General features: G+C 42.3%; 2 protein-coding genes across 3 annotated transcripts in view; one reads left to right on the forward strand and one right to left on the reverse strand.

The window, feature by feature from the left end:
• The first annotated feature begins 617 nt into the window (after positions 1–617).
• On the forward strand, positions 618–12,862 carry PTGER4 (prostaglandin E receptor 4). Its single transcript, XM_045021195.1, has 2 exons — positions 618–2,396; positions 10,713–12,862. The coding sequence occupies exons 1-2, from the start codon at positions 1,575–1,577 to the stop codon at positions 11,304–11,306; spliced, it is 1,416 nt and encodes a 471-aa protein (XP_044877130.1). The 5' UTR covers positions 618–1,574; the 3' UTR covers positions 11,307–12,862.
• Positions 12,863–14,645: 1,783 nt separating this feature from the next.
• Positions 14,646–25,997, reverse strand: part of TTC33 (tetratricopeptide repeat domain 33) — an 86,616-nt gene continuing 75,264 nt past the window's right edge. For both annotated transcript variants that reach the window (XM_045021197.1, XM_045021196.1), the window contains exon 5: positions 14,646–16,994. In XM_045021197.1, the coding sequence (XP_044877132.1) occupies positions 16,641–16,994 (354 nt within the window). In that variant the 3' untranslated portion in view covers positions 14,646–16,640. The remainder of the gene's footprint in view (positions 16,995–25,997) is intronic.

Below are 25,997 nucleotides of genomic sequence, written 5' to 3' on the forward strand. Positions count from 1 at the left end.
AGTCTGGTCTCTCCCCTCAGCCCCCAATTCCCTGTGCCCCCCCACCCCACTCTGGTCTCTTCCCTCAGCCCCCAATTCCCTGTGTCCCCCCCCCACTCTGGTCTCTCCCCTCAGCCCCCAATTCCCTGTGCCCCCCCACCCCACTCTGGTCTCTTCCCTCAGCCCCCAATTCCCTGTGCCCCCCACCCCACTCTGGTCTCTCCCCTCAGCCCCCAATTCCCTGTGCTCCCCCCACCCCACTCTGGTCTCTCCCCTCAGCCCCCAATTCCCTGTGCCCCCCACCCCACTCTGGTCTCTCCCCTCAGCCCCCAATTCCCAGTGCTCCCCCCACCCCACTCTGGTCTCTCCCCTCAGCCCCCAATTCCCTGTGCCCCCCCACCCCACTCTGGTCTCTCCCCTCAGCCCCCAATTCCCTGTGTCCCCCCCGACCCAGCCCCACTGCGGTGTCTCCCTCCGGCCCCAGGGATCTAAAAGCTCCGTCCCAGGCGCGGCTCTGCACAACCTGCCGCCCAGCCCGTCTGAGCAGATGCTCGCCGCGCTGCTGCTGCCGCTGCTGCGGGCCAGGCGGTAGCGCCCGCGGGCGGTGCTCTCCCTGCCCCGACCAATCGGGCGCGGGGGCTGGGCGGAGCCCAGGGGAGCTGCCCCCTCTGCCTCCTCCCCCTCTGGAGACACTTGAAGGGAGCGCAGCGAGCCCCGCCTGTGAGCGAGGGTGACACACACGGCAGCACATGCTCCGAGGAGGGATGAGCTCCCGGGGCCAGCCACTGGCACAGCTCGCACAGCCGGGCTGAGTGGGACTCTCAGCACCGAGCTGCCCGCCGCTCAGTCCAGCACCCAGCGGAGGCGCCTGGGAGCAGAGACACGCACCTGCCACCGCCATCCAGCGCCCGCTGCTTTTACAACTCCAGCGCCCCACGCGCGGCCACCGCAAAGGGTCCCGAACGAGGCTGGGACAGTCCCCACCTCTGCAGCCTCATTTCCACCTCTCAAGGAACTGGACTCAGCAGCTGTTGGCTCGCAGGGACACACACGGCAAAAGAAGAGGGTTTGGAAAGCAACGCCGATGCTTCAAGGATCTAGCTGAACCTCTTTTTGGAGGAAGACCATTGGGAAGACTTTGCTTGTACAAAGTTGAGGGGTAAAGACAAGGAAAAGAGCAGCTTGTACCGGAAAGGGGGAAAGTCCCCACGCTCAGAAGCTGGGATCTGTTTCCGAGCTGAACTTTGGAAAGCGCAAGAACCTGCCCCAAAACTGATAGAACAGCAGCCACAACAAAAGCTGTACCAAGAAAAAACATTAACTGCGGCTTTTCTGAATTGCAAGGCTTTTTTTTTGGTGGCTTCACTTTCCATTGCGTCTGTTTCTTCTTGAATTCAGTTGCTTTTGAAGCTCACCCCCCTTGCCTTGAAATGCAGAGGTTTTTTTAATTGAATCTCTTTTGTCTTGAACTGCAGTTTGTTCCTTGACGTTTTGGGGGGAACGGAGAGGGAGGGACTTGTCTTTGAACTGCATTTTTGGATCCACTTTTGTTTTCATCTCCCCTAACAACCCACAACAACAGAATCTTCATCATCATGTCTTTTGACCACACCACCATATACACAACAGCAAACAGTTCCGCCAGTGAGCATGGGGACGGCAAGCCCCCCACCATCCCCACTGTCATGTTCATCTTTGGGGTGGTGGGCAACCTGATTGCCATCGTGGTGCTTTGCAAGTCCAGGAAGGAGCAGAAGGAGACCACTTTCTACACGCTGGTGTGTGGGCTGGCAATCACCGATCTTTTGGGGACCTGTCTGGTGAGCCCAGTCACTATTGCCACATACCTGCAGAACCGCTGGCCGGGTGGACTAGCACTGTGTGAATACAGCTCCTTCATCCTCCTTTTCTTCGGGCTCTCTGGCCTCAGTATCATCTGTGCCATGTCTATAGAAAGGTACCTGGCCATTAACCATGCCTATTTCTACAACCATTATGTGGATAAGAAGCTGGCAGGGCTCACTCTCTTTGCCATCTATGTCTCCAATGTGCTCTTCTGCGCCCTGCCCAGCATGGGACTGGGCAAATCTACCTTACAGTACCCCAAAACTTGGTGTTTCATAGACTGGAAGACCAAGGAGGCCACCCATGCCGCCTACTCCTACATGTATGCCGGCTTCAGCTCCTTCCTAATCATGGTCACGGTAGTCTGCAATGTCTTGGTGTGTGTGGCCCTGATTCGCATGCACCGCCAGTTCATGCGACGCACCTCCCTGGGCACAGACAACACCGCCAGCCGCTTGTCTGACTTTCGCCGGCGCAGGAGCTTTCGTCGCATGGCTGGAGCAGAGATCCAGATGGTCATTTTGCTTATTGCCACCTCCCTGGTTGTGGTCATCTGCTCCATTCCTCTGGTGGTAAGTAACACTGCACTGCCCTTTCCATCTTCCCCACCACCAAGTCCTCTGGGGCAAAACTCACCCACCTCCTTTTAGTCTGTGGCTGTAGGACAAGGCTTCTATTTTCTGGGCTCTCACAAGTTATTAAAACAATTCTAATGAGATTACACGCACATAGGCAGTGATCTAAACTTATTTTGATTTAGAATAACAAAAATAAATGCTTATCCTCAGCTCCAGGTGCCTCTGACATTGTAGTGTTAAAAATACAACAAAAAAAAGAGTGGCTTCCCCAGTATCTCAGAGAAATATCATAGCAAAATCCTGGCAAGACTGTAAGGTATCTTAAAATCTGTTTTTAAATCAAACTGCAAGTGAATGTGGTTTGGGACAGGCCTGCACTTGAGGACGCTTGATGCATTTTTAAAGTATTTGCAGTGTTGCTGTGTTAAGACACAGAGGAGAGCGAGGTTATTATGTATATAGCACCAACAGTGTGCTGTGCACTTCACAGAAAGTACAAAAACAAGCTCCCTGTCCTGAAGAGTTTACCATCATAGGGATAGAGTCTACCACCCTTACTCTCCTTGAGTCATGCCTTAATCTGTGGGCACTCTTGTTGATTTCTTAACTAGAGTAAGAGTGGCAGAATCTGGCCCTAAGTAATCTAGAGGAGATCACGTTAGTACTAGGCATGATCACTGATGACTGGCTAACTTCCTGAAACAGATGAACAGATCACTTGGGGTCCAATCTTGAAGCTACTACCATTGGTGCCATGGACATCATTGGCAGTAGGATCCAACCTTTGATTAGTGAACTACACCTCCTTCTTGCCCTCCACCTTAACTCCAGGGGAAGTTAATACCAAAAATACCAGTTTGAGGCTCAGTCCGTGCTTGCTACTCAACACAAAATTACAAATAAAACTTGGCAAACTTCTTTCTCTTGTTGACTCAGATACATTAAAAGAAAAAACAATTGGCTATGCATAGTTGCCACCTTCCCAAAACAGGATCTTGTGAGCTGAGCGGTAGGAGTGTTATTAGAAAGAGATGGTTTTAGAATGCAGATAATTGTAATGGAGTTTACTGTAGGTGGCAGCTATCCTGGAATAGCCCCATATCAGGGTTATTATAACAGGGAGCCACATAATGAGGGTGAAATATGATTGGCCAACTAGGATTGTGAACTATTCAGTTAAATAGTATAATTGCAGGGGTCAGGCCAGTTTTGCCACATTACTAACATGTATAAAACTCAGTGAAGTGCAGCTGTGCCTGGATCCTGGCATTTTGGCTGCAGCCACTTGGCCTTCAGCCTAATGTTTTGCAGTGCACCCTGGCACAACTGCTCACTTTGCCATGTTATTGCTTGCAGGACATCGTAATGTCTTGCAAAACATCTTAAGAATTGGAAGGTTGACTCAGTTAAAGCATGGTTTTTGTATCAGCATATACTGTGCGTGTGCATGTGTGTTAGGGTGACCAGATGTCTTTTTCTTATATAGACTCCTATTGCCCTCTACCCCTGTCCCGATTTTTCACACTTGCTGTCTGGTCACCCTAATGTATGTGCACCCATGTGCATGCACACAACAGATCCAAGAACTGTGCTTAGAGCTGTGTAGCCCAAGATCAGAAACTGTGCAGTTATTCTGTTTTCCTACCCAATCAACACTCAGGTAATATAATTGCTAACCTCCTGACATTGGACTGAAGATACTTAATTAGATTAAGCTGACATTGTAACAACTCTGAAAAATATTTTAATACCATATTATTGGAAGGGATATAGGTAAATGCAAGAGAAAGGATCTGAAAGCTAAATATAAACTAGTGGGTGAATCTCGTGCAGGACCAAATAGAGAGGCGGAACTAAGAAGTTTCAGTGCCGAATACAAAGAGATGTGGTTCAATTTCATTTAAGATTCATGGAGAAACTTTTACAGAAAGAACAACCAAAACATACGGGGTGAGGGTGGTTCCACCAGAAAGGCAACTGGATTGTTGAAAATCAAAATTAATGGTCTTGGGGGGTAAGCGGTTTTGGTGGGAGGCTGGTGCATAAACTGTGGGAACGGGCAGGTGCCAAGAGAAAAGAGGGCTAGGATGTGCTGCAGCTATCTCAGGTCTTGTCTTCACTGCTAAAAGTGTGATACTTTGTACCTCAAGGTAACATGCGTCCTGAGGTAAAAACAGAGCGTAGACAAGGCACTTTTAGTTTTATTGCAAGGTAAGCGAGGGGAGGTCAACTCTATACCCCGATCTTGGGTTGGCCTTGCCTACTTTACCTCATGGTAAAACTAAAGTGCCTGGTCTTCACTGTGTTTTTAACTCAGGATAGCTCATGCACATTAGTTACCCTGAGGTAAAAACGCACCTTTTTTAGCAGTGAAGGCTGATTTAACTGTTTCAGGCCATATCTACACTAAATAGCATAGCTATGGCACATCACTGTGCCGGCATAACCTTGTAGTGTGGGCGCAAGCGACTCCAATAGAAGGGGTTTTACCATAGCTGTAGGAACACCACCTCTCTGTGCTACGTTTGCTAGGTTGGGGAAAACATTCTTTTCACACCCTGACGTAGCCATATCAACAACTTTTAAGCATAGACCAGGCTTAAGCTATAACCGTCTGAGCACCTTTGCACTGCTATAACTACATCCACACTTGCAAGGTTGGCCTGCTTCAATGACACTGGTACAACTTTGTGTGTAGACCTGCCCTTAGAGTTCTGAAGGAAATAAGGTGTGGAATAGTGGAGGGAAGGTATGAATATGCAATATACCTTTAAAAGCAGCCACTGGGCAGAAAGACTGGAAAATCATTAACCCGCCTATACATTTTATGAGCCAATGCAGATCCTGTTGATTAAACTTAGAGCCCTCACTACAGAGGGAACTGATAGGTCTCACTTGTTACAGAACAGTCCGTTCTGATAAGGAAGAGGAGCAGCATCCAGATACTGTTGGTGGCACTCTGCAGTTACATAAAGCAGACACAGAGGCTTCTTTGTGGCTATGAAATTTTCTGATGAGCTGATTTCCTATTGGTGACAGAAGCTGAATAAACCATAACCTAATAGGGTCAGAGCAACACAGCTTCTGTAGGACAGAATCATATCATCTTACTTTCTCAGAGTGAGCTCTTTCAGGAGATAATAAAATAGATAAGGTGATCCAGTGGACTTTATTGACGTAGGTTTATAAAAGGTTTTTAAAGAACTTCAGAAAAAGAAATAACCATGGTGTAATAAATAAAGTCGTGTCTTTATTTAAAGAATGGTTAAACAATAGGAAACTGAATCATAGTGAACAGAAGGTAATAATGGGATGCTCTCAGAGCTCAGTGTTTTTAATGTTTTAATGATTTGGACAGTGAATCAGTGAAGTTTTATGATGGCACTAAATGGCTTTGATTGATAAAACCTATGAAATATTGTGAGAAACTTTAGATGGACTTGAGAGAACAAAAGAGCATGAAGACAGATAAAATGAACTGACAACACTAAAAGGAATGCACACTAGCAAAAATCATCTAAATCTTTCACATACACCTGTATGCTCTAAACTTGCAGGAAGTTATTGTGGATGTCATGGTGAAGAGTCTGATCAAGGAAATAAGATAGAAAGTAATACAAAACGTGTCCAGACCTTTATCAGAGTTCATCATTGGTCACTTCATCTTAAAAGAAATACCGGTATTTAAAGGATTGCAAGGTTTACAAAATGGCAGTAAAGGTAGTCAAAGGTATGGAAAAGGTGATATTAGAGGGGATTTGATTGAAAACATTGTAGAAACTAGTATTTGTGTTTTCGCTTTTACACTCTCGCAAGAGTAAAGATACATGATAGTCAAATTTTGGAATTCATTGCTGCCGGTGGTCAAATTTTTTTAAAGGGCATGATCATTTAATGCTCTCTAACAATAAATTTAGCTTGGTACGCCAAGGTAGTAAGGGTAATAAAATCTCATATTCCACCACATACATTTGATACCTGAAGGGGCCAGAAAGGAGTTTTTAAACTTAATTTATAATTGTCCCAGTGTTTGCAATGTTTGTTTGTTTTTCCTCTGAAGTATCAGGACTGTCCATGGCCACAGATGAGATGGCAGACTAGATTTTAGAGCAATGGCATGATCAGCTATGACAAATACTAAGTCCCTGTGGGACAAAGCATATTTGGCTTACACAACTACAGAATTTGTTTCCTGCTTGCTATTAACTAGGTGTCTATTTATAGCATGTCAATATATGATATGGGGAAGTTTTTATGAGGAGAGGTGAAAACTGGGTAGAGGGCTGCTCCTTTGTTTATTCTGCATAACAGCTATCATAAAAGGCACTTGATGGTACTTCAGATGGGTAGAAATTGCCACTTATATTTACGTTTAGTCAGAAGGAAAAGCAAAAACCAGACTCTTGCACTGTGTGAGCAGAAGCACTAGCAGCCAAGTGATTCTAGAATCTAATCACTTGGGCATAAACTTCAGAACAATTTCAACACAGCCACGAGAAGCAATTCGTTAATACACCTTAAAAAAACCACTCTTTGCTTCCAGTAATCAAGAAATCTAACTAGTGCAAACCTGTTCTGGTGCCAGGCTTTTATCAGGCCCAGTTTGCTTCTTGCTTTAATTAGAACTTCAAACTGGACAACTTCAAGTGTCAAACTAGTTCTGATACACAGTAATCCATTGCCTTAAGGTAACTGAGTGGACTGGTTGGATGTTCATAAGAGGCCAGGATGACTTTGCTTCATCAAACAATCTTGTAAAAGAGCATTTTTCAGCAAAACATTATATGCACTTCAGTGCTGCTCTGCAGAAGATGCTGTACGTGAATATTAATTCAATTACTTAAGAAATGACTGAACTGGAAGATCCATTCAGTTTCTTTTTTGCCAGACATATGATTAATAATGATACATGCAGTTTGTATAGGCATGTACTAGTAAAACTAGTTTGATATGCCATTGGATTTTGTGATAAAAGCTATGGTAAATAGGCTTGTTGGGAATGTAGTAATAGCTGTGTACATTCTAAAGTTTTCACAAAGTAGGCCCGAATTAAGTGTCTTTTATACATACCTAGGATACATCTGTCAGTGGACTATTCGGAATATAGACATCAAAAGGTGCTTTGCTGCAATGTAACCAGACATTGTTAGTGATTGGAAATCATTATCAACTATTTAATCAGCACTACAATAGATTCTCATATTACAGTAAGCTCTACCAGGTAAACATAAAGGGCTATGTGTCAAGTACATGAATTTCCTGTTCAGACGCTGCTAGCTGATAACTACATTTACTTTTTAATCATTCACATTAAACTGATGGTCCAAAATTACAGCTATGTAAAAACAGAATGAAAAAGATCAAATTTTAAAGTTGGAACAATAACACATTTCTTATGAGTGGTTTTGGCAAATTCTTTCAAGATGCCACTGCTGTATCAGTTGAATGTATCAGTGGTACTGTATCCTCCTTTGCTGATTTCTTCCTGATCTTGTTTACATGGAGTATAAATGTCAGTTGGAAGGGGCTGAAGGAAAATAAATACTGTGCTTCTAATCACAATATGCTCTCTTATGGAGCCCTAGCTGTCAGTGCAGGCAGTCCTTCAGCAAAGATGAAATGGTCTGTGTCAAGACAGATGTATATACATTTGCAGGGTATATTTGAACTTGCTGTGGAAGAAGTCCTTTGCATTTTAAAAATAATCTTCTAGGAGGAAAGGATCAGGAGAAAAATCCTCTCTGGCAATTTAAACTTTATATTTCTTAGATTTATTCTTTTTTTTTTTTAAATATTAGCATTATTCTTCTCCTCTGTACACAAATAACTAACTGACTCTTCCAAGAATGGCTTTTAAAACCAAAGAGCAGATGTCAAAGAAAGCTAACACTGCTGCTTTCTGGAATTCTGACAGCCTCTTCTCAGACACAGAGCCTGTGTAAGAGAGATGACAGCGTTCCAGTGCTGAAGTTCATCTCAGAGGGGTGGGAGTTAAGCAGCAGAACTCTTTAGTGTCTGCATGGTTTGCGGCTGGCATTGGTAATGCGTTCAAAGAACATTAAATTGCCCATGGCATGTCTTTCATGGTACCTCTCTCTATCAAAGCAAGTACCATAGCTGGTAACTGATCTTCCGGTGTTTCCTCAAACTAGAGACAGGAAGAGGAGCTTTTAAAAGTGTGACAATGGTGCCACCTAGTGGTAAGATTCTCCACCAGACTTTGTGGTCAAGCTAAATAATCGGATTACTTTTATTACACTAACACAAGCTCTCAGGGCCAAATGGTGAAGGCCTTTCTTCACTACAATTCTGTAGAATTTGGCCACATTTTATGTATTTTAATGTATAGAGGAAATACATTTTAAATAAGTGTCTTATTTCAATTATTCTTCAAGCAGTGATACAAGGGGACCACTCTGGTCAGAAAAGGTAGCAATTTTGCTTCCTAATATAGTAACCAAAAAAAAAATCCCTTTAAGAGGAACTAATTGGTAGCTATACTGATTGCGATACACTGACTGATACTTGTATCTCTACCTAGTAATTATCTGACTTTAAGCAGGTAAAGGAATGCATTCCTGAATATAGATTACACAGCGATAGCTCAGAAAATGATTACTACAGACTGAGCAGGACAGCACAGGAACCATCAGATACTCACTATCTTTCAGTGATACACATATTAGACTCAAATTCCCACTCAAGAGGTGGACCTGGCTTTTTTTTTAAGTTGCTGAATTTAAAGTTGGTGGGCATGAATTCAAGTCCTGAATTCTTATGTAGGAAGAATCAATCCAAACCTCACATTACTGTACAGAATTGTGAAATTTTTCATCAGACTTGGATTGTTTCACACACACTTTTCTGGTAAATATGACTTTAGAGGTTTGCTTATGTTTTCCTTCGCTTCATTTAAACCCCTTGTCTGAAACCGTATCCAACTGGCCCAAAACCTGACAAACATTCACTTCAGAAGTCAAGACAAAGAGGGGAATTCATAAAATCTATTATTGGTACTGGATATTTATGATATCATATAAGGAAAGTTGATTTGCCTAAACTTACCTGAGTGTCTGCAAAGCAGGTAGAGTCTTCCACAGGAACGGCTTTCCAATGGCTTTCCTATTCCTGGGACACATTTCAAGTCCTGATTGTTAGTTAAAGTTATTGTTTGAAACTTTTCAGCTTGGGACAGTTCAACATAATAAGCTCTGTGTGTCCAAGCCAGTACTCATTAAGGTCGCTGGAAAGATAACCTCATTGACATTAGTGTTGGACTGGACTTTATGCACAGTAGTGATTGCAAGGGCTCTTAATGAATGAGCTAGAACTGTGCTGTTGTTTTCCCCTCTCTTTAAAGCAAGGAGTTGAATGGTCAAATGCTACCATGGATAAACAAGATCCCAATCAAGTGTTAATTCACTACAAAATTTCTGTGTGGTTACTTAGAAACACTATTGAAACAAACTTCTGTATCTCAACAATTGAACTGAACATCCTGAATATTTCAGGGTTATTACTTTTGCACCTTTCAATCCAAACCTAGATGCAGACCCAGCTGGGAAGATCTAAACAATTCTGCTCAGTGCTGGAATCATCCTAATCAATGAAAAATCTGGCCGTTAGAGGCAGCTGTTAGCATTTCTTAAAACAAGCTCCAACAAGCAGAATGTTGAGGGTATTAAAACATTGCCTTGAAGCTCTAATAATGGAAGCTGTCAGCACAAATATTTCTAAACTAGGGATTAGGCAGCTCTGGGCTTGTCTCTGGAGACCAGTTTGCCTGATAGCTGGTAATGTGGGTTTCATTTGGTTTTAAACATACAATTATGAGAGCCTAGCTGGAGGAAATATGCAATGATTAGGTCTCCTCAATTGACCTAGGGCCTCCTGTACCCCTGGCTGGCAAAGATTTGGTTATACAAGGATTTGGGTCTAAATCTTGAATTCTGGGTTCTATAAAGAGAAGGAAAAACCACCACCTGGGATTTGAAAATTAAAAAACTTTAGGGATGAACTGGAAAGGTTCATGGATACAAGGATACTTCAGAGGTGTAGGCAGTAATCAGGAGGGGGAAAGAGAGCGGTTCTTTCCCTCAAGAGTAAGGAAAAAAGGTCAATTTACAGCAGAGTTCATTCCTTGATCTTTGCCCTTTCCAAAAATAAAGCTGCTGTTGACATGAGAAGCTTGGCTTTGCCAACTTCTCCCCTCGTTGTAACATGCAATTGCTAAGCCTGATTTTTTTAAAATGTCATCTCTAGTTTGCTGGATTGAACTGTAAATATGGGTCTTTCTTTTCCCCTTGACAGGTACGTGTCTTTGTGAACCAACTGTACCGGCCAGACGTAGTGAAGGATGTCAGTCAAAACCCCGACTTGCAGGCCATCCGCATTGCTTCAGTGAACCCCATCCTGGACCCCTGGGTCTACATCCTCCTCCGCAAGACAGTGCTCAGCAAAGTCATAGAGAAAATCAAGTGCCTCTTCTGCCGCATTGGAGGGGCTCGAAGGCAACACTCTGGGAGCAATTTCAACTGTGCGGATGGACGCCGAACCTCCTCCGCCATGTCCAGCCACTCACCCTCCTTCATCTCTCGGGAGCTGAGGGAGATCAGTAGCACCTCACAGACACTGCTCTACCCTCCAGAGCTAAGCGAAAGTAGCACTGGGGGTCGCATGCTGCTGCCAGGAACCAGTGCTGGTCTGGCTCAGTGTGACACTACATCAGTGAGGACACTACGCAGCTCAGAGACCTCAGACTCTTTGCCGGGACAGGACTCTGAGAGTGTCTTTCTGGTGAATGAAGTTGGGTCTGTTGGCGAAGCCAGCTCTGTGCCCAAAAGCAGCTCCCTCCAGGTCACCTTTCCCAGTGAAACATTGAACTTATCAGAAAAGTGTATATAGCAATGAAAGGAATCACACACACATGATCCTTTCCCAATACTTTGGAAAAACTGGTGCAATAGACACGCACTCTGCCTACTAAAGGGGACCGGGGGTCAGCTACACTCTGAAGGGCTATTTTTCTCTTGCCATGTGATGGGTACAGTTCTTCCAGACTACTGAGGATCATACCTTGGAGCAGTTGCTACAAACAGGCCCTGCCGTCACAAAACATACAGGACAGATCTAATGGGTTTGGAAACATACACCGTTATTACCTTGTATTGCTCTGTGACATAGGATTGCTGCTGGGACTCTATGGCTGAAAAGATCTGTCATTTTTTGTCCAAATCTGCTAGAAACGTATTTTCTCTCCCCCCTCTTGCCACAACTATCAAGGGTTTAAGTCTCTGGGTACTAGAGAGCTGAAGGCGAGACAGTTACTGGGACCTGAGTAGAGATACTATGACAACTGCCTGGTGTACAATTTTAAAGAGTCTCACTAATGCGTGAAAATGTGAATTTTTATTGCTGTAAATATCATCATTTAAAATATTTAAAAATCTATTCTTCTCTATGAGAAGGTTTATTATTAATACAAGGTATATAGAAACAATTGCCAGCCTTCATTTCCTCCGAATAGTGCTGGCTGCTGATAGACATTCTTGAGTTAGGTTTGTTTTCCATACAAGTTTACAGGCAGGTGGAGAACTAGTTCTCTAGATGGGATCAAATAAAAACTTTTTGAATTAAATGGAAACATTATGTGCTATTAAGGGAGAAAAGAAAACACACCTTTTTAGTTTAAAATATTCTTTCCAGTGAGTGTACATTTTAAAAAGCTAGATTTTATTTATGTGCTGTGAATATTTATCTGCCGAACACAATTTCTCCTTTCTAAGTACTAAGGCCCCAACCTTGCACTCTTACACACATGCTTAATGGCACTCACAAGCAGTCCAACTGAAGTCAATCAGACTCTTCACATGAATAAAATTAAGCATTTGGATAAACTGCTTTTGGGGTTGGGGCCTAAAACTTTCAATTCCTGGTTAATATTTTTAATATTCACTCTAGTTTAAAAATCCCCAATGTACTAAAGGTATTTTTTATAACATTTATCCTTTTACTTTAAATGAGTAAAAAGAATCTTATCATTGCGTAATCTGATATTCCATCACATAATCATATGAAACAAGCAAAGCAGAATCTTCATTACAAAGTACAGGTATATAATCCCATACCCCATACTCAGTCCCCAAGGAGAATTATTTACCACTAAAATGTAGTGCCATAAATAACTGTTAACCAGTGATGAAAAGGAGTTTTGTGTTTATGTTTTAAAAGATAGATCTTGTTCCAGCAGCATTGTAGTATCAAACATTAATTCTGTACAGATCTTTGGGAAAAAAATTGTCAAAGAAATATTAAGCATGTTATGTTGCTTACAGTGTTTTCATGTGAATTGCTTTATTGTAATTAAAATCCTGAGCCTGATATTGATGATATGTTAAGAAGCAGTTGTACTGACCAAAATCATTTTGGAGATCGCAATTAAATGGAAACATTCCGCTTGAGTTCAGGAGTTTATGCAAGTCTTTAATTGTGTGTGTAATTCACTCAGTGCCATCCCATCGGCCCTCATCTTAATAAACCACAACTTTCAAACCACGCTATTTAACAGCTGTTAAAATGTCCTCCATTCCTTCTGTTTCCAAAGCACTACACAACTATCACCGTTAACGAGGAGTAATCCTGCAGAATCTCTGTTGGAGTATAGCTAGATCAGTGGTCCCCAACACAATGCGCCCACATCCTGGCCCCCGGGAGAGCACCCGCCGAAATGCCGCCGAATTTCAGCGGCATTTCGGCGGGGACGCCTCTTGATGACGACGCTTGTCACCAACAAGTGGCGTCATTGAGAGGCGTCGCCGCCGAAATTCGGCGGCATTTCGGTGGGAGCTCCACCGCCACAGTGGTCCTTCGGCTGGCGCCTGCCAGCCAAAAAGGTTGGGGACCACTGAGCTGGATACATTATTCCAAAACACACTTGAGTCTTCATTCAAAATTATTACATAAAAATCTTTGGCGGTGCTCTCACCCTTGCTGTGCTTGCTTTCCACTAACTTTGGAGCAATTGAGGTTTGCGTGAATGAACTGTTCTCAATCCATGGAAGGACCTTCCCTTTTATCCCATGACAAGATATGCTTGAGGGATTGTTTTGGGGAAGTTCTATGGCCTGGAGTAACTCTTGAAGTGACAATCAGCATCTAAAATTAATAGTCAGACTTCTCACTAGGCACAGAGGAGGGGGAAAACACTCTTAACCACTGCAGCTATCTCAGCATCCAGGACTAGATGTGGATCTAAAACGATCTATCAAAGTCGTGAACCTGTGTGACACTACCTCAGTCACAGAACCTCTTGCATTCCTTCCCACACCTACCAATATTACCTGTGTCTCGACTGAATTGAGCCTCAGCTAGCTAGCTAGCTCTCATCCAGGTCCCAAGCTCTGCCCATTACGTTGGAGAAAATTGCTACTTTTCTAGCATTGACTGGTCTCATGCTATCTCACCACTGTTTGTGTAACAGCCATCTGTGATGCTTGTGTCATCTGAACAGTCCTCCTTCATCCACACTTCATCTCTTCTCAAATTTAACTGGAAAGCATCTCTCTTCTCCTGATCTGATCTAATTTGTTTTGTGGAGGGTGTGTGTGTAAGTTCCTTATCATGGTGATGAAGTGCTGCAACCCTTGCCTACATCTTAATTTCTCTAATTTTTAACTCTAACTCTGTGACATAGCTATGTTATGTAGTATACAGTATATTTGAATGGAAAATATATAGACAAAAAACTGTTCTCCAACATCCTTTTATTGCCTGATCTTGCCACAATTGTGCCCCTACAGATAAACCACAAACACTTCCTGTAGTTTTTCTACTAAACTACGGTGTGAAATATTAAAGGGTAAGTTGTTAGAAGTCTTGAAAAGTGGAAAATACCAATTTTGTTTCCATTGCTACCTGTAATTGCCTGAGGCTATAAATTCCGGCAATTGAAGCATAAATATGTTTCAAAGATATTTCCCTTTCAGTTCAAATGCTTTCCCTCTTTGGGACTGAAAACTCTTGCTTTGGCTAGAAGCTGGATATTTTTAAGTATTGGTCAAGATACCAATTTTTACTGTAATGATTACATTTTAGAGTAATATACAAAAAATATTAATACTTTCAGAAACAAAAGGCAATAGGTTGATCAAGTACACTACGTAACATACTAAACATCAGGGGCACACCTCCCTTCCCAGCACACCTCCCTCTGATGACCCAGTTTCCACAATAAACAGCCACCAATGATGGGCAGGGAAGTCCACGCTTTATTTACAATATGGAGATATCCAACAAGCAAGACCTAAGCATGCAAAACACAAAACACTGTACAACATTAGAATGAGGTTCATAGCACCAGATGTCAAACTTCCCAATTTGGGAATAACACACCATCACAAGAAGTGTGCTAGGTGCTCCCTCATACAAGACGCTACTGCTCACCTCACTACCTGGAAGTAATAATCTAATCTTTAATCAAATCAGAGGGAAACACATGTTCTGCACATTTGGGATGTAAGCGCAGACCTCTCAAACCTGGCCCAGCAATCCACCCAAGTTGACAGTATGCAAGGGCATCTTTTCATGAGCCTGACACTGCACCTCTGAAGTCAATGAGAATTTTACAACTAATTTCAATGGGAGCAGATATGGGTTTATATAAATTTAGGACAGGAGGAAGGAGGAAAACTCTTTGCACCCATGAATGTACCACACACTGGAAGGCATAGAATGAAAAGACATATCAGGTCATCTAGTCCAATTCTCTCCAAGTGAGACATAGCAAATATATCCTACCAATGCATACAAGTAGAATTACAGCCCCATGAACAAATCTTCAAGTAGGAGAATTTCCCTGTACCTGAAAGATCTTCTCTGATCCCTCTCAGTGCCAACACTACCTTAATGGAACAATGATCCTCTTGAGGCTGTGCAATAACAGGATGACCCTTTCATGGCTGTATAGATGGTCTTATTAACATATATAGTAAAACAGTTTTACAGTGCCTGCTAGTGCAACAAGTATAGGTTTATCAGTAGTTCTATTATAAAGCCTGTCTTTTAAGGAAAATTTAATCTGAGCTGAAATTTAGCCTATGCATATCAGCCCTGGAGAAGATATGTTTTCCAAATTACAAAACAAAGAGCTTTAAATGTTTTTTTGTCACAGAAGGGAAAGATTATACACACACATATCCCATATATGTATATATCCCATATATACATTAGAACCCCACCCATGAAAGGGAGGCCCATTATGAATTACTGAAATTTCAGATTTAACCAGCCAGCAAATAAAATGAAGCATTCTGTGTTCCTTCTCTGCAGCACAAGATGTATTTTGTTCATTTATTTAAGCAAGTGTACACAGTCCCCACAAAGCAACAGGAATAAATGCTATCCTGAATAAGTGGCCTGTTAAAAACCAAAAATCATCTAACTCTTTATGAGTGCAATGCCATACCACAGGGAACGTGACCAAACAACACAGAAATAGATTCCCTTCTTCGTAGTCTTACTGTAGAATCATCATAGCACAAAAGAATTGCATCTAAAGATCTATTCCTAATCCATTCCCCACTGTGCACTGGGGACTCCTAACATTTTATGTACTGTGGCATATAAGGAGATATACTTAACTATACTGGGATGGGTCAAGGTAAGTACATGGGCTTGGAATCTGACCCCAGGTTTACAAGGAGTATCTGTGATCTGTAACTTCTTCATGAAAAAGCCTATTCCCTATTGAAAATAAAGACTTCTGAGAACAAGCTTTCAGAGTCACACTTCACTTGAATTGATCTATAATGTTAATTATTAACAGGTTTGAGCTGTAATACTTAAATCAACTCTCTCTTTTCCGGTTTCTTTTTAAGTAACTGATAATTAATTACAAGAGAAACAGCAGATGTTGTTTAGACTGTGCAGTTAAGAAATTGAGTTGGATGAAAGCAGTTATGATAATATAATTAGTGTTTTCAAATTATATTTGTGAAGTCTTAAAATATGGGTTTTAATATCAACGCCTAGTTGATAGTATGGATGCAGCAGGAATTCAGGTTTTCGCTTATCTGTTGTTTTTTCACATTGTCTTTAAAACACTTTTCCTCTGAAAAATCTACTTCAGAAATAATGACCCATTCTATTTTACCCTGTTCCACTGCTGCTAAAAAAAATTCTTCCAACACTTGATAAATAACATTAGATTTCAAAAGAATACCAGCAAAAGATTATGCTGCACTATCGGGCTCTGATAAAAACGGCATCATCGGGGGTTGTAGAACATTCCTCCTTCTCAGTTATGGTCTCTACTGTGCCCGAAGCAGACACAATCACTACTGTTTTAGTTGCTGAAACAGTTTTCTCCTTCTCCGCGATAGCTGCACAAACTGCCACAATCTCATCACTTTCAAAGTCATAGTCTGGGATTGATTCATGGGCAACATCTGCTTCTTTTGCCTCAGCTTGCATCGCCTTAGTCTTTGTGGCTTTCTTTTGCTGTTCATGCAGCTTTCTTGCCCAGGTAAGGTCTTCCTTCCATAGTTCAGGGCTCACTGGATAGATGTGCAAGGCCACCTGAAAGCTGCGAATTGCCTAAAAATGAACAGAGAGCGGTTAGCATTTTTTGAGCTGACATGTTTAATCACACCTTCCAGGTCGTTTAGTCCAGCTGTGACTAAGATGATTGTTTCAGTATGTTTCTATTGCTCTGTCCAGCTCAGTTTTAAAATCAAGTGAAAGCACTTCTCCCATTTTCCCTAGAATGCTTTTCCATGGTTAGCTTTACATGTAATTTGGGCCTGATTTTTGAAAAATTGGATGTGCATGCCTAATTTGTGTGAAAATAGAAAGAATACATGAACAAATCAGGAGCCTGTCCAGCAAACAGTATATACCTTGCAATTGTCACATACAAATACCCAGTTCGTGCATGCAACTGTGCTAATTACCAATGCAAATTAGGATTGCAACTGAACACACAACTGTTTGAAAATCAAGCCCTTATGAAAATGCTCGCTATTATTTCAAATGAGAGTTTGGCAGAGGATTGAAGCCTTTAATATAATAAAGCGTCCTTTCACATATTTCAAGGCAGCAACAACCTTCATACAAATTAGCCAATCCAACAAAATCAAATATAAAACTCTCTTAAATGGTAGTGCCAAACAATGAATACTAATTTTCTCTCTCTGGAAACATGAACCATCCTGAACAGAAACACCATTTAAAAGCAGATCACAGAATTTCACTGTTATACAAAAGAATGATGAAATCCCCTAAAGCACAATGCAGATGAAGCGTTACATGTTGCTAACCCAAAATTATAAAAAGGGTCATTTCCCTATAATTATGAATTTTGACCCTGCTTGTTGTAAGAGCATTTAACGCTAATAAGAACACGACAAAAGTATACTATCAATTAAAAGAAAAAAATCAAGCCAAACTCATTTTATTTTGTCGGCTTTCCATTTCCCCTCCTTCCCCCCTGCCCCACACACACAGGAGGGCAAAAGCAGACAGATGCAGTTTAATTTAAAAGAGAAACCTGGATTATTGAGGTTTATAAACACCACCCACGTTGACCATTTAAATTAACACATATCTCATAAATAGATCTGATACTATCCACTGTCTTGGCCACAAGATTAGCAGCTTTCTGGAGCATGTAAGCCTGATCTAATCAGGGAACTATGGCAAAAGACAAACTCTCCCACTTTGCAGAGCTGTTCAAGGAAGTGGAGAACTTCTGTGAATGATCTAGCTTTCCTCCCAAGCAAGAATACTATCTATTCAGAGTGTCCAACTTCCTGTTTGCTAATCTAAGTTATGGCTGTCTCCAGCAAATCCAAGTACTAGGCACTGCAGGATTATCCAGGACAAAATGAAGATGGCAGTAAATCTCAGATGCATCACTGTCAGATCAAATAAAGGCTTTTACACTTAAGGTATGTCTACACTACGAAATTAGGTCGATTTTATAGAAGTCGATTTTTAGAAATCAATTTTATACAGTTGATTGCGTATGTCCACACTAAGCGCATTAAGTCGGCGGAGTGCGTCCTCACTACTGTGGCTAGCATCGACTTACGGAGCGGTGCACTGTGGGTAGCTATCCCACAGTTCCCGCAGTCTCCGCCGCCCATTGGAATTCTGGGTTAAGCTCCCGACGCCTGATAGAGCCAAAACATTGTCGCAGGTGGTTTTGGGTACATGTCGTCAGTCATCACTCCCTCTGTGAAAGCAATGGCAGACAATCGTTTCGCACCTTTTTCCCTGGGTTACCTGTGCAGACGCCATACCACGGCAAGCATGGGGCCTGCTCAGCTCACCGTCACCACTGCTGTCACGGGCAAGTCTATTGTGGGGGCTGCTGTGATCCAAGTAGCCAATGCAATCATTAACGTTCTGTTATCAAGGGTAATGACTCTGGGAAATATGCAGGCCTTTTTAGATTTTAGGTGCATCATATTCCTGTCCTTTGTCGCTGGTGAAGAAGTCTTGCAGCCACACATTCCAGTCCGGTCAGTGCTGTAACACCCCATTGCACTTTTGTGGTTGACACATGTAACAGCTCCAGGGCTCTTGCTTGTTTGCCTTGGCCAAGGTACCTTGCCCTACCTGGACCTCCAAGCATTAGACACAGAAGCACCTGCAACAGCTGGCGCTGCTACACAGCAGCAGCTCCTTGCCTTCACAGCAGAGGGTGCAGTAGGACTGCTAACCATCCTCGTCGGGCATGTAGGTTGGCTGGGGGTTCTGGGAACGTCTTCCCTGCCTGGCTCCTAGCAGCCTCCAGGGCATGGTGTATGGCTCCACCACTTCCGCTGCAACTCTGCTCTCCTGCATCCCAGCGACAACCTCGGGGGCTCTGTTCTGGTCCTCCTGGGTGCTGCTGGCAGCAGACGGTGCAGTAGGACTGCTAACCGTCCTCGTCCACCACTTCCGCTGCAACTCTGCTCTCCGGCTCGGGGGATCCGTTCATGAAGCCTGGACAGTAGTAAGGAGCAGTTCAACTTCAGGCTGAGCAAGTGCAGAATGGTGGTAGAATGTGCCTTTGTACGTTTAAAAGCTCACTGGCACTGTTGGTCAGACCTCAGTGCAACCAACATTCCCACTGTTATTGCTGCTTGCTGTGTGCTCCATAATATCTGTGAGAGTAAGGGGGAGACGTTTATGGCGGGATGGGAGGTTGAGGAAAATCTCCTGGCGTCCGATTTTGAGCAGCCAGACACCAGGGTGATTAGAAGAGCACAGCAAGGTGTGCTGCACGTCAGAGAGACTTTGAAAACCAGCTTCATGACTGGCCAGGCTTCGGTGTGACAGTTGTGTGTGTTTCTCCTTGATGCAAACTCGCCCTCTTTGTTGATTTTAATTCCCTGTACGACAACCACCCTCCCCCCTTCGAAATAAAGTAACTATTGTTTTGAAACCATGCATTCTTTCTTTATTAATTAAAAAAAAATGAGATAACGGACAAGGTAGCCCGGGTGGGGTTGGGGAGGAGGGAAGGACAAGGCCACATTGCTTATTGTAGCCACGCTAAAAATCAAACTGTTTGAATGACAGCCTTCTGTTGCTTGGGCCATCCTCTGGAGTGGAGTGGCTGGGTGCCCGGAGCCTCCCCACCCCCGCGTTCTTGGGCATCAGGGTGAGGAGGCTATGGAACATGGGGAGGAGGGTAGGCGGTTATACGGTGGATGCAGTGCGGGTCTGTGCTCTTGTTGCCTTTCCTGCAGCTCCAACAGATGCTTCATCCTGTCCGTTTGCTCCCCCAACAGACGCTTCATCATGCCCGTTTGCTCCCCCATTAGCCTCAGCATCGCGTCCTGCCTCCACTCTTCGCGCTCACTTAATTCTTTCCTGGCCTCTGCCACTGAAGGCCTCCGTGCATTAAGCTGTGCCCTATCAGTGCGGGAGGACTGCATGAGCTCGGAAAACATGTTATTGCAAGTGTGGTTTTTTTGCCTTCTAATCTGTGATAATCTCAGGGATGGAGACGATAGGGGGAGCATAGAAACATTCTATGCTCTATGATTCTGGGAGGACTGCATGGTCACCTGTGCTGCTGAATTCGCCACGCTGACCAAACAGGAAATGAAATTCAAAAGTTCCTGGGGCTTTTCCTGTGTATCTGGCTAGTGCATCAGAGTTCAAAGTGCTGTCCAGAGCGGTGACAATGGAGCACTCTGGGATAGCTCCTGGAGGCCAATACCGTCAATTTGCATCCATACTACCCCAAATTCGACACAGCAAATTCAATTTTAGCACTACTCCCCTTGTCAGGGACGAGTACAGAAGTTGATTTTAAGAGCCCTTTAGGTTGACAGAATGGGGTTGGTTGTGTGGATGCAGTCATTTTTAAATCGACCTAACGCGGCTAAATTCGACCTAACCCCATAGTGTAGACCAGGCCTTAGTTATAAAGGGGAAAGTACTGAAATATTGGAAAAATGCTGGAGCACAAATTACAACTGATTAGATTTTAAATGCAAATGGATTTAAGATTTACTGTATAGCCTTTGATTTACTATATGCATTGCTTTTCTCTTATGAATTCACAGTAAAATTAAATTCACCGTAAAGTCAGTACCTCTTCACACAAAACTGACAAAACCTTCAAGCCAATGAAAAGTATTTTGATTCCTAAAAGCAATCACAGCCAAAGCGGACTGCTGACCAAACCAAAGTATTTTGCTTATTAAAGTTTCCACCTGAATGATCCAAAATCAGCTACAACTGGCTACAAAACCAATGCTACTGTGCTGCAAATCAGTGGTGATAATGCTGAGCTATAGTTTAGCCTTACAACCAATTTATATAGATACTTGACAAGAAAACAGACGTGATCAGTTGTTTAACTACAAAAGCAATGTTTTCCCTTTAATTTAGTGAGTACACAAAATATCTGAGTTGCTTCAAAATTCTCTGTCCTTCTTTGGTTAAAAGAGCTGCAAGTTATTCTTGTCAAAGTACAGAATAATCTACGTACTCCGTGACATGAATTGGTCCTAGCACACAAGGAATAGGAACCCATGATTTCTTTTAAGAAATGCTGAATATGTTATTGGTATTGTTGTTCTGATAAACTGCCATTCAATTCCAGGAAAAGAATGATTTTTTTATTTTGGAGGCATATTGCCAAATCTAAAGTTTCTGCAATCAAGGGACTCCAGACACAGAGAACAGTACAGTTCAATTCTTGCAGAACAGTATCATTTTACTGATCTTAATCAGCTTTTAATTTCAAGAGGATATTTGCGCTGTGAGTAAATATGAAATGCCCTCAACTAGAACTTCTTAAGTGTTGAAAAATGAAAACAAAAACGTCCACTTAGATTTTAAAATCCACAGGGCAGGGACCTATCATTGTCCATAAAGTCCCATTCACATTTATGGCACTATAAAAATATAATTATCATAAAATCTAGATTAGTAATTGTAGGCAGATAGACAGATGTTTTAGAGTCAACAGCGCTTCTCTCAATATTTTGAAAAGTAGCCTGGATACTCAACATGAATACAACAGATCATGCTCTTTCTTTGTAAGCCTGATATTAAAGCTAAGTATTTGCATATTATAATGCTTAATATAAAGAGGTGCATAAAACTAGAGGGATTCAATTTATATCAGATCAAAGATCCTCATAAAAATTCAGCACTGTAATTTATGGAAAACATTTTATGTTGCTATCAGAAATGTTTTAATGTTTATCAATTTCTGCCAAAATCAAGAATTGAAAACAACAGAAAACAAAGCAATCCATGAATCCACCCAATGTTGGTTAAAATATTTGTAACCTCTTACTAGTGCCCTCCTATCTAATTTGAAACACCCATACAGAAGGTAAGATACTGGTTTTTATTCTTATTTCACATCTTTAATCACACAGACTGCTGCCCTAAACCAAATTCTGCTGGATAATACTATTACGCTAAAACCATTCATATCTGTGTAAATCAGCTACTTTTAATTCACATTTCTGGAACAGCATGGCCATCCCCCTAATTTATTCTAATTGCTTAACTGGTATTTTAAAAAAAATATGAGACACTAGCTATAGTCGAGACACAGCTTTATTCTTATGGACATCTGTGCTGTGACAGCACTTGCTTTTTAGGGATTCCACCATTGTACTTGAAGTCCACATGTACTTTTTCTGGGAGCCTGGTGAGAACTTGTTTTCTTTTATATCAATTTTAATCCATTCCTCTCCTCCATTACACACCTGAAAACTTCAGTTTTTCAAAAGATTTTATCTGTGTTATCGCTTTTAAGCTCTGTAGGTTACACCTTTCTCCTGTGATGCATTTCCACGATTGGTTTGCAGTCTTTAGTATAAAAAGGTGGTTTTAATCACACTGCTGTCTGTAGAAGGAGTTATTTATTATAGGAAGAGCTGATAGTGACACCGATAGTTAAGACTGCCGCCAACATTCTCCATTGCAACTAGGGTGGATAAAAATCAGTGATTTAAAAAAAAATCAGATTTTTTTTTATTTAAATTGGATTTTTTTTATAAAATGCTTTTTGAGGAAAAAACCTATCTAAAGATAGTTTTAATTAAAATACATAATATCTCAAAGATATCTCATCATGGAATAGGGATTATAAATTCTAATTCTATAGTATGAGACAATATATTCACATAATGTTTAAGAAAAGTTTTGTAAATTAATTCCAATCGTTCATGATTAGGGACCCAATCTTATAGGGTTCCAAGGGCTTCTGTATAGATTATTTAGGTTAATCTTTCTATCTACCCAATGGGACTCAGTGCTCAGTCTAGAAGATATCATCAGAGATGCTTAGTTTTGCAGTTCTCAAACTGTGAATTTGTGTCTCCAGAGATAACATGCTTGTTAACAGCAAAAATTCTTTTAAATAAATAAGAGGAGAGAGAGAGAGAGAGAGAGGTGAGAAATAACAGACCTCAACCCTACTGTCCCTCTGCAAATTTGTGTACACAGAGTCAGTCCTTTACCTCTCTCTAAAATCTCAAAGTTTCAAAAAGTTCAATGACTAGAAGATTGTTGGGGGCGGAATAGATCTGGACAAGGAGATGTCGTCTGCAGATAAATGTGAGAAGGGAGGGACAGGTAGTAGGAACAAAGGTGAAACTGTTTGAGCAGCATATTCCAGAAGTCTTGAGGTCTTTCTGAGTGTAGCCTTCATTGATTTGAGATCTATCATACCATTCTCTCACTAGAAGGGAAAACCTATAATGGCAGCAGGCTGTAAAAGAGGCCCAATTTGGGAATATTTTAATGAAGTTCCTCTACCTGTGGGTAAGACAGGCATGTGTGCAAAATGCAAACAGTGCAACAAAGAAATCCTTCTCAGGAGGAAGCTGTGTTGAAGATGATGAAAGGAACGTGTCTGAACATGCAGGATCTTCAGGTTGGTAAACTTTTTTATTTCATACATCTCTACCCCGATATAACGTGGGTTCGCATACAATGCGGTAACGCTCTGACACGCTGCTCTGAGCCGCATGTTAAGGGTGCCAGGCCAGGCCAGGCCCAAAGGGTTCGGTAAAGGGCAGAGGGTCTTGGGGGTGGTCAGGGGCTTTCTCCCCCTACCTCCTGGGCCTGGGGGCCAGAAGCTGTGGGAAGGCACTTTTGGGGGCCCCGCAGTCCCAGAGTGGCTCGGGGGATTAGCGGGGGGCTGGGAGCCGCCCGCTCTGCTTCCCTCGCCCTGACCCCAGCCATGTAGCTCTCACCAGCAGCGGCAGAAGCAGAGCCCTCTCCACTCCGCCAGCTCCCAGCCACATTGCTCCGCTTCCCACCCCAACCTGCCCGCACTCATCCTGAATGCCAGTGAGGCCCATAACCTAGGTCCTCACATTCAGCCAATGTTTTAATCATACCAATTCTTTCTGCATAACACCTCTAAGATATGGCCTTTCCTATCCGACCACACAGCTAAAATTAACTCTCTCTCTCTCTAGTCCAGGTGCTCATCATCTTGAATTACAATCAGGATCCAGGGAAAACCTGTGTGACAATCAGGATCCAGGGAAAAACCATCCGGACCCTGACTGTCTTATACTGCAACATCCTTCTTTGTGGCCTTGACAAATGCAATTTTGCCCCACCTAGATGCACTCAGAATGCTGTTTCAAATCATGTTCCCAGCCTGTTGCCTCACTTTTGTATCCCTCCATGGGCTTCTGCTTCTCTACTGCATCAAACATTTTCAAAGCTCCGTGTAATCTCTCATTCACTATCAAGATGTCGACTCTCGCTTCCATGCCACCACTCACCTCCAAACAAGCACCATTATGCTTTCTCCCATGGCTACCCTTCTCGCTTGATTAGAGCCCTGCCCCATTAACATCTACAAAGCTACCTCATTATCCTCCAAAACTCTCATTAAAACCCTTCCTTTCTATGACACTTACAAAAACCCCAAACCCTTGATAATGATTAGTCTGCTGCTTTGCTGAGACCACTGACTACCATACTGACCAATACTGTCTCATTGTTCCCTTGCACTTTCCCATCTGTCTGTATCCATCTGCTCTCTCGTTTTAGACTTAGCACTTTGGGGAAGGGTTGGTCTTTTTGATCTATGTTTGTACAGTACCTAGCACACTGGGATCCTGGTCCATGATTAAGGCTATGGTAAGATAAATAATAATACTGAGTGCTGTTTCCCAAGGATGGTGTCTTCAATAGTACTAGTGGTGTTCCCCAAAGGTCAGTCCTAGGACCAATCCTATTCAACTTATTCATAAATGATCTGGAGAAAGGGGTAAACAGTGAGGTTGCAGAGTTTGCAGATGATACTAAACTGCTCAAGATAGTTAAGACCAAAGCAGACTCTCTCTTCAAAAAGATCTCACAAAACTAAGAGATAGGGCAACAAAATGGCAAATGAAATGTAATGTGGATAAATGTAAAGTAATGCACATTGGAAAAAATAACCCCAACTATACATACAATATAGCTAATTATCTACAACTAATCAGGAAAGAGATCTTGAACTCATCGTGGATAGTTCTCTGAAGACGTCCACGCAGTGTGCAGAGGCAGTCAAAAAAGCAAACAGGATGTTAGGAATCATTAAAAAGGGGATAGAGAATAAAACAGAGAATATCTTATTGCCCTTATAAAAATCTATGGTACACCCATATCTTGAATACTGTGTACAGATGTGGTCTCATCTCAAAAAAGATATACTGGCATTAGAAAAGGTTCAGAGAAGGGCAACTAAAATGATTAGGGGGTTGGAATGGGTCCCATATGAGGAGAGATTAAAGAGGCTAGGACTTTTCAGCTTAGAAAAGAAGAATCTAAGGGGGGATATGATAGAGGTATATAAAAATCATCATTGGTGTGAAGAAAGTGAATAAGGAAACGTTATTTACTTGTTCCCATAATATAAGAATTAGGGGCCACCAAATGAAATTAATTGGCAGCAGGTTTAAAACAAATAAAAGGAAGTTCTTCACACAGCGTACAGTCAACTTGTGGAACTCCTTGCCTGAGGAGTTTTTGAAGGCTAGGACTATAACAGGGTTTAAAAGAGAACTAGATAAATGCATGGAAGTTAAGTCCATTAATGGCTATTAGCCAGGATGGGTAAGGAATGGT

The sequence above is a fragment of the Mauremys mutica genome, chromosome 6 (assembly GCF_020497125.1).
Source record: "Mauremys mutica isolate MM-2020 ecotype Southern chromosome 6, ASM2049712v1, whole genome shotgun sequence".
Classification (NCBI taxonomy): Eukaryota; Metazoa; Chordata; order Testudines; family Geoemydidae; genus Mauremys; species Mauremys mutica.

Coding starts and splice junctions, on each gene's coding strand:
- PTGER4 (XM_045021195.1), top strand. CDS start 1,575: ATGTCTTTTGACCACACCACCATATACACAACAGCAAACAGTTCCGCC. Junction 2,397..10,712: donor TCTGCTCCATTCCTCTGGTG/GTAAGTAACACT, acceptor TCCCCTTGACAG/GTACGTGTCTTTGTGAACCA.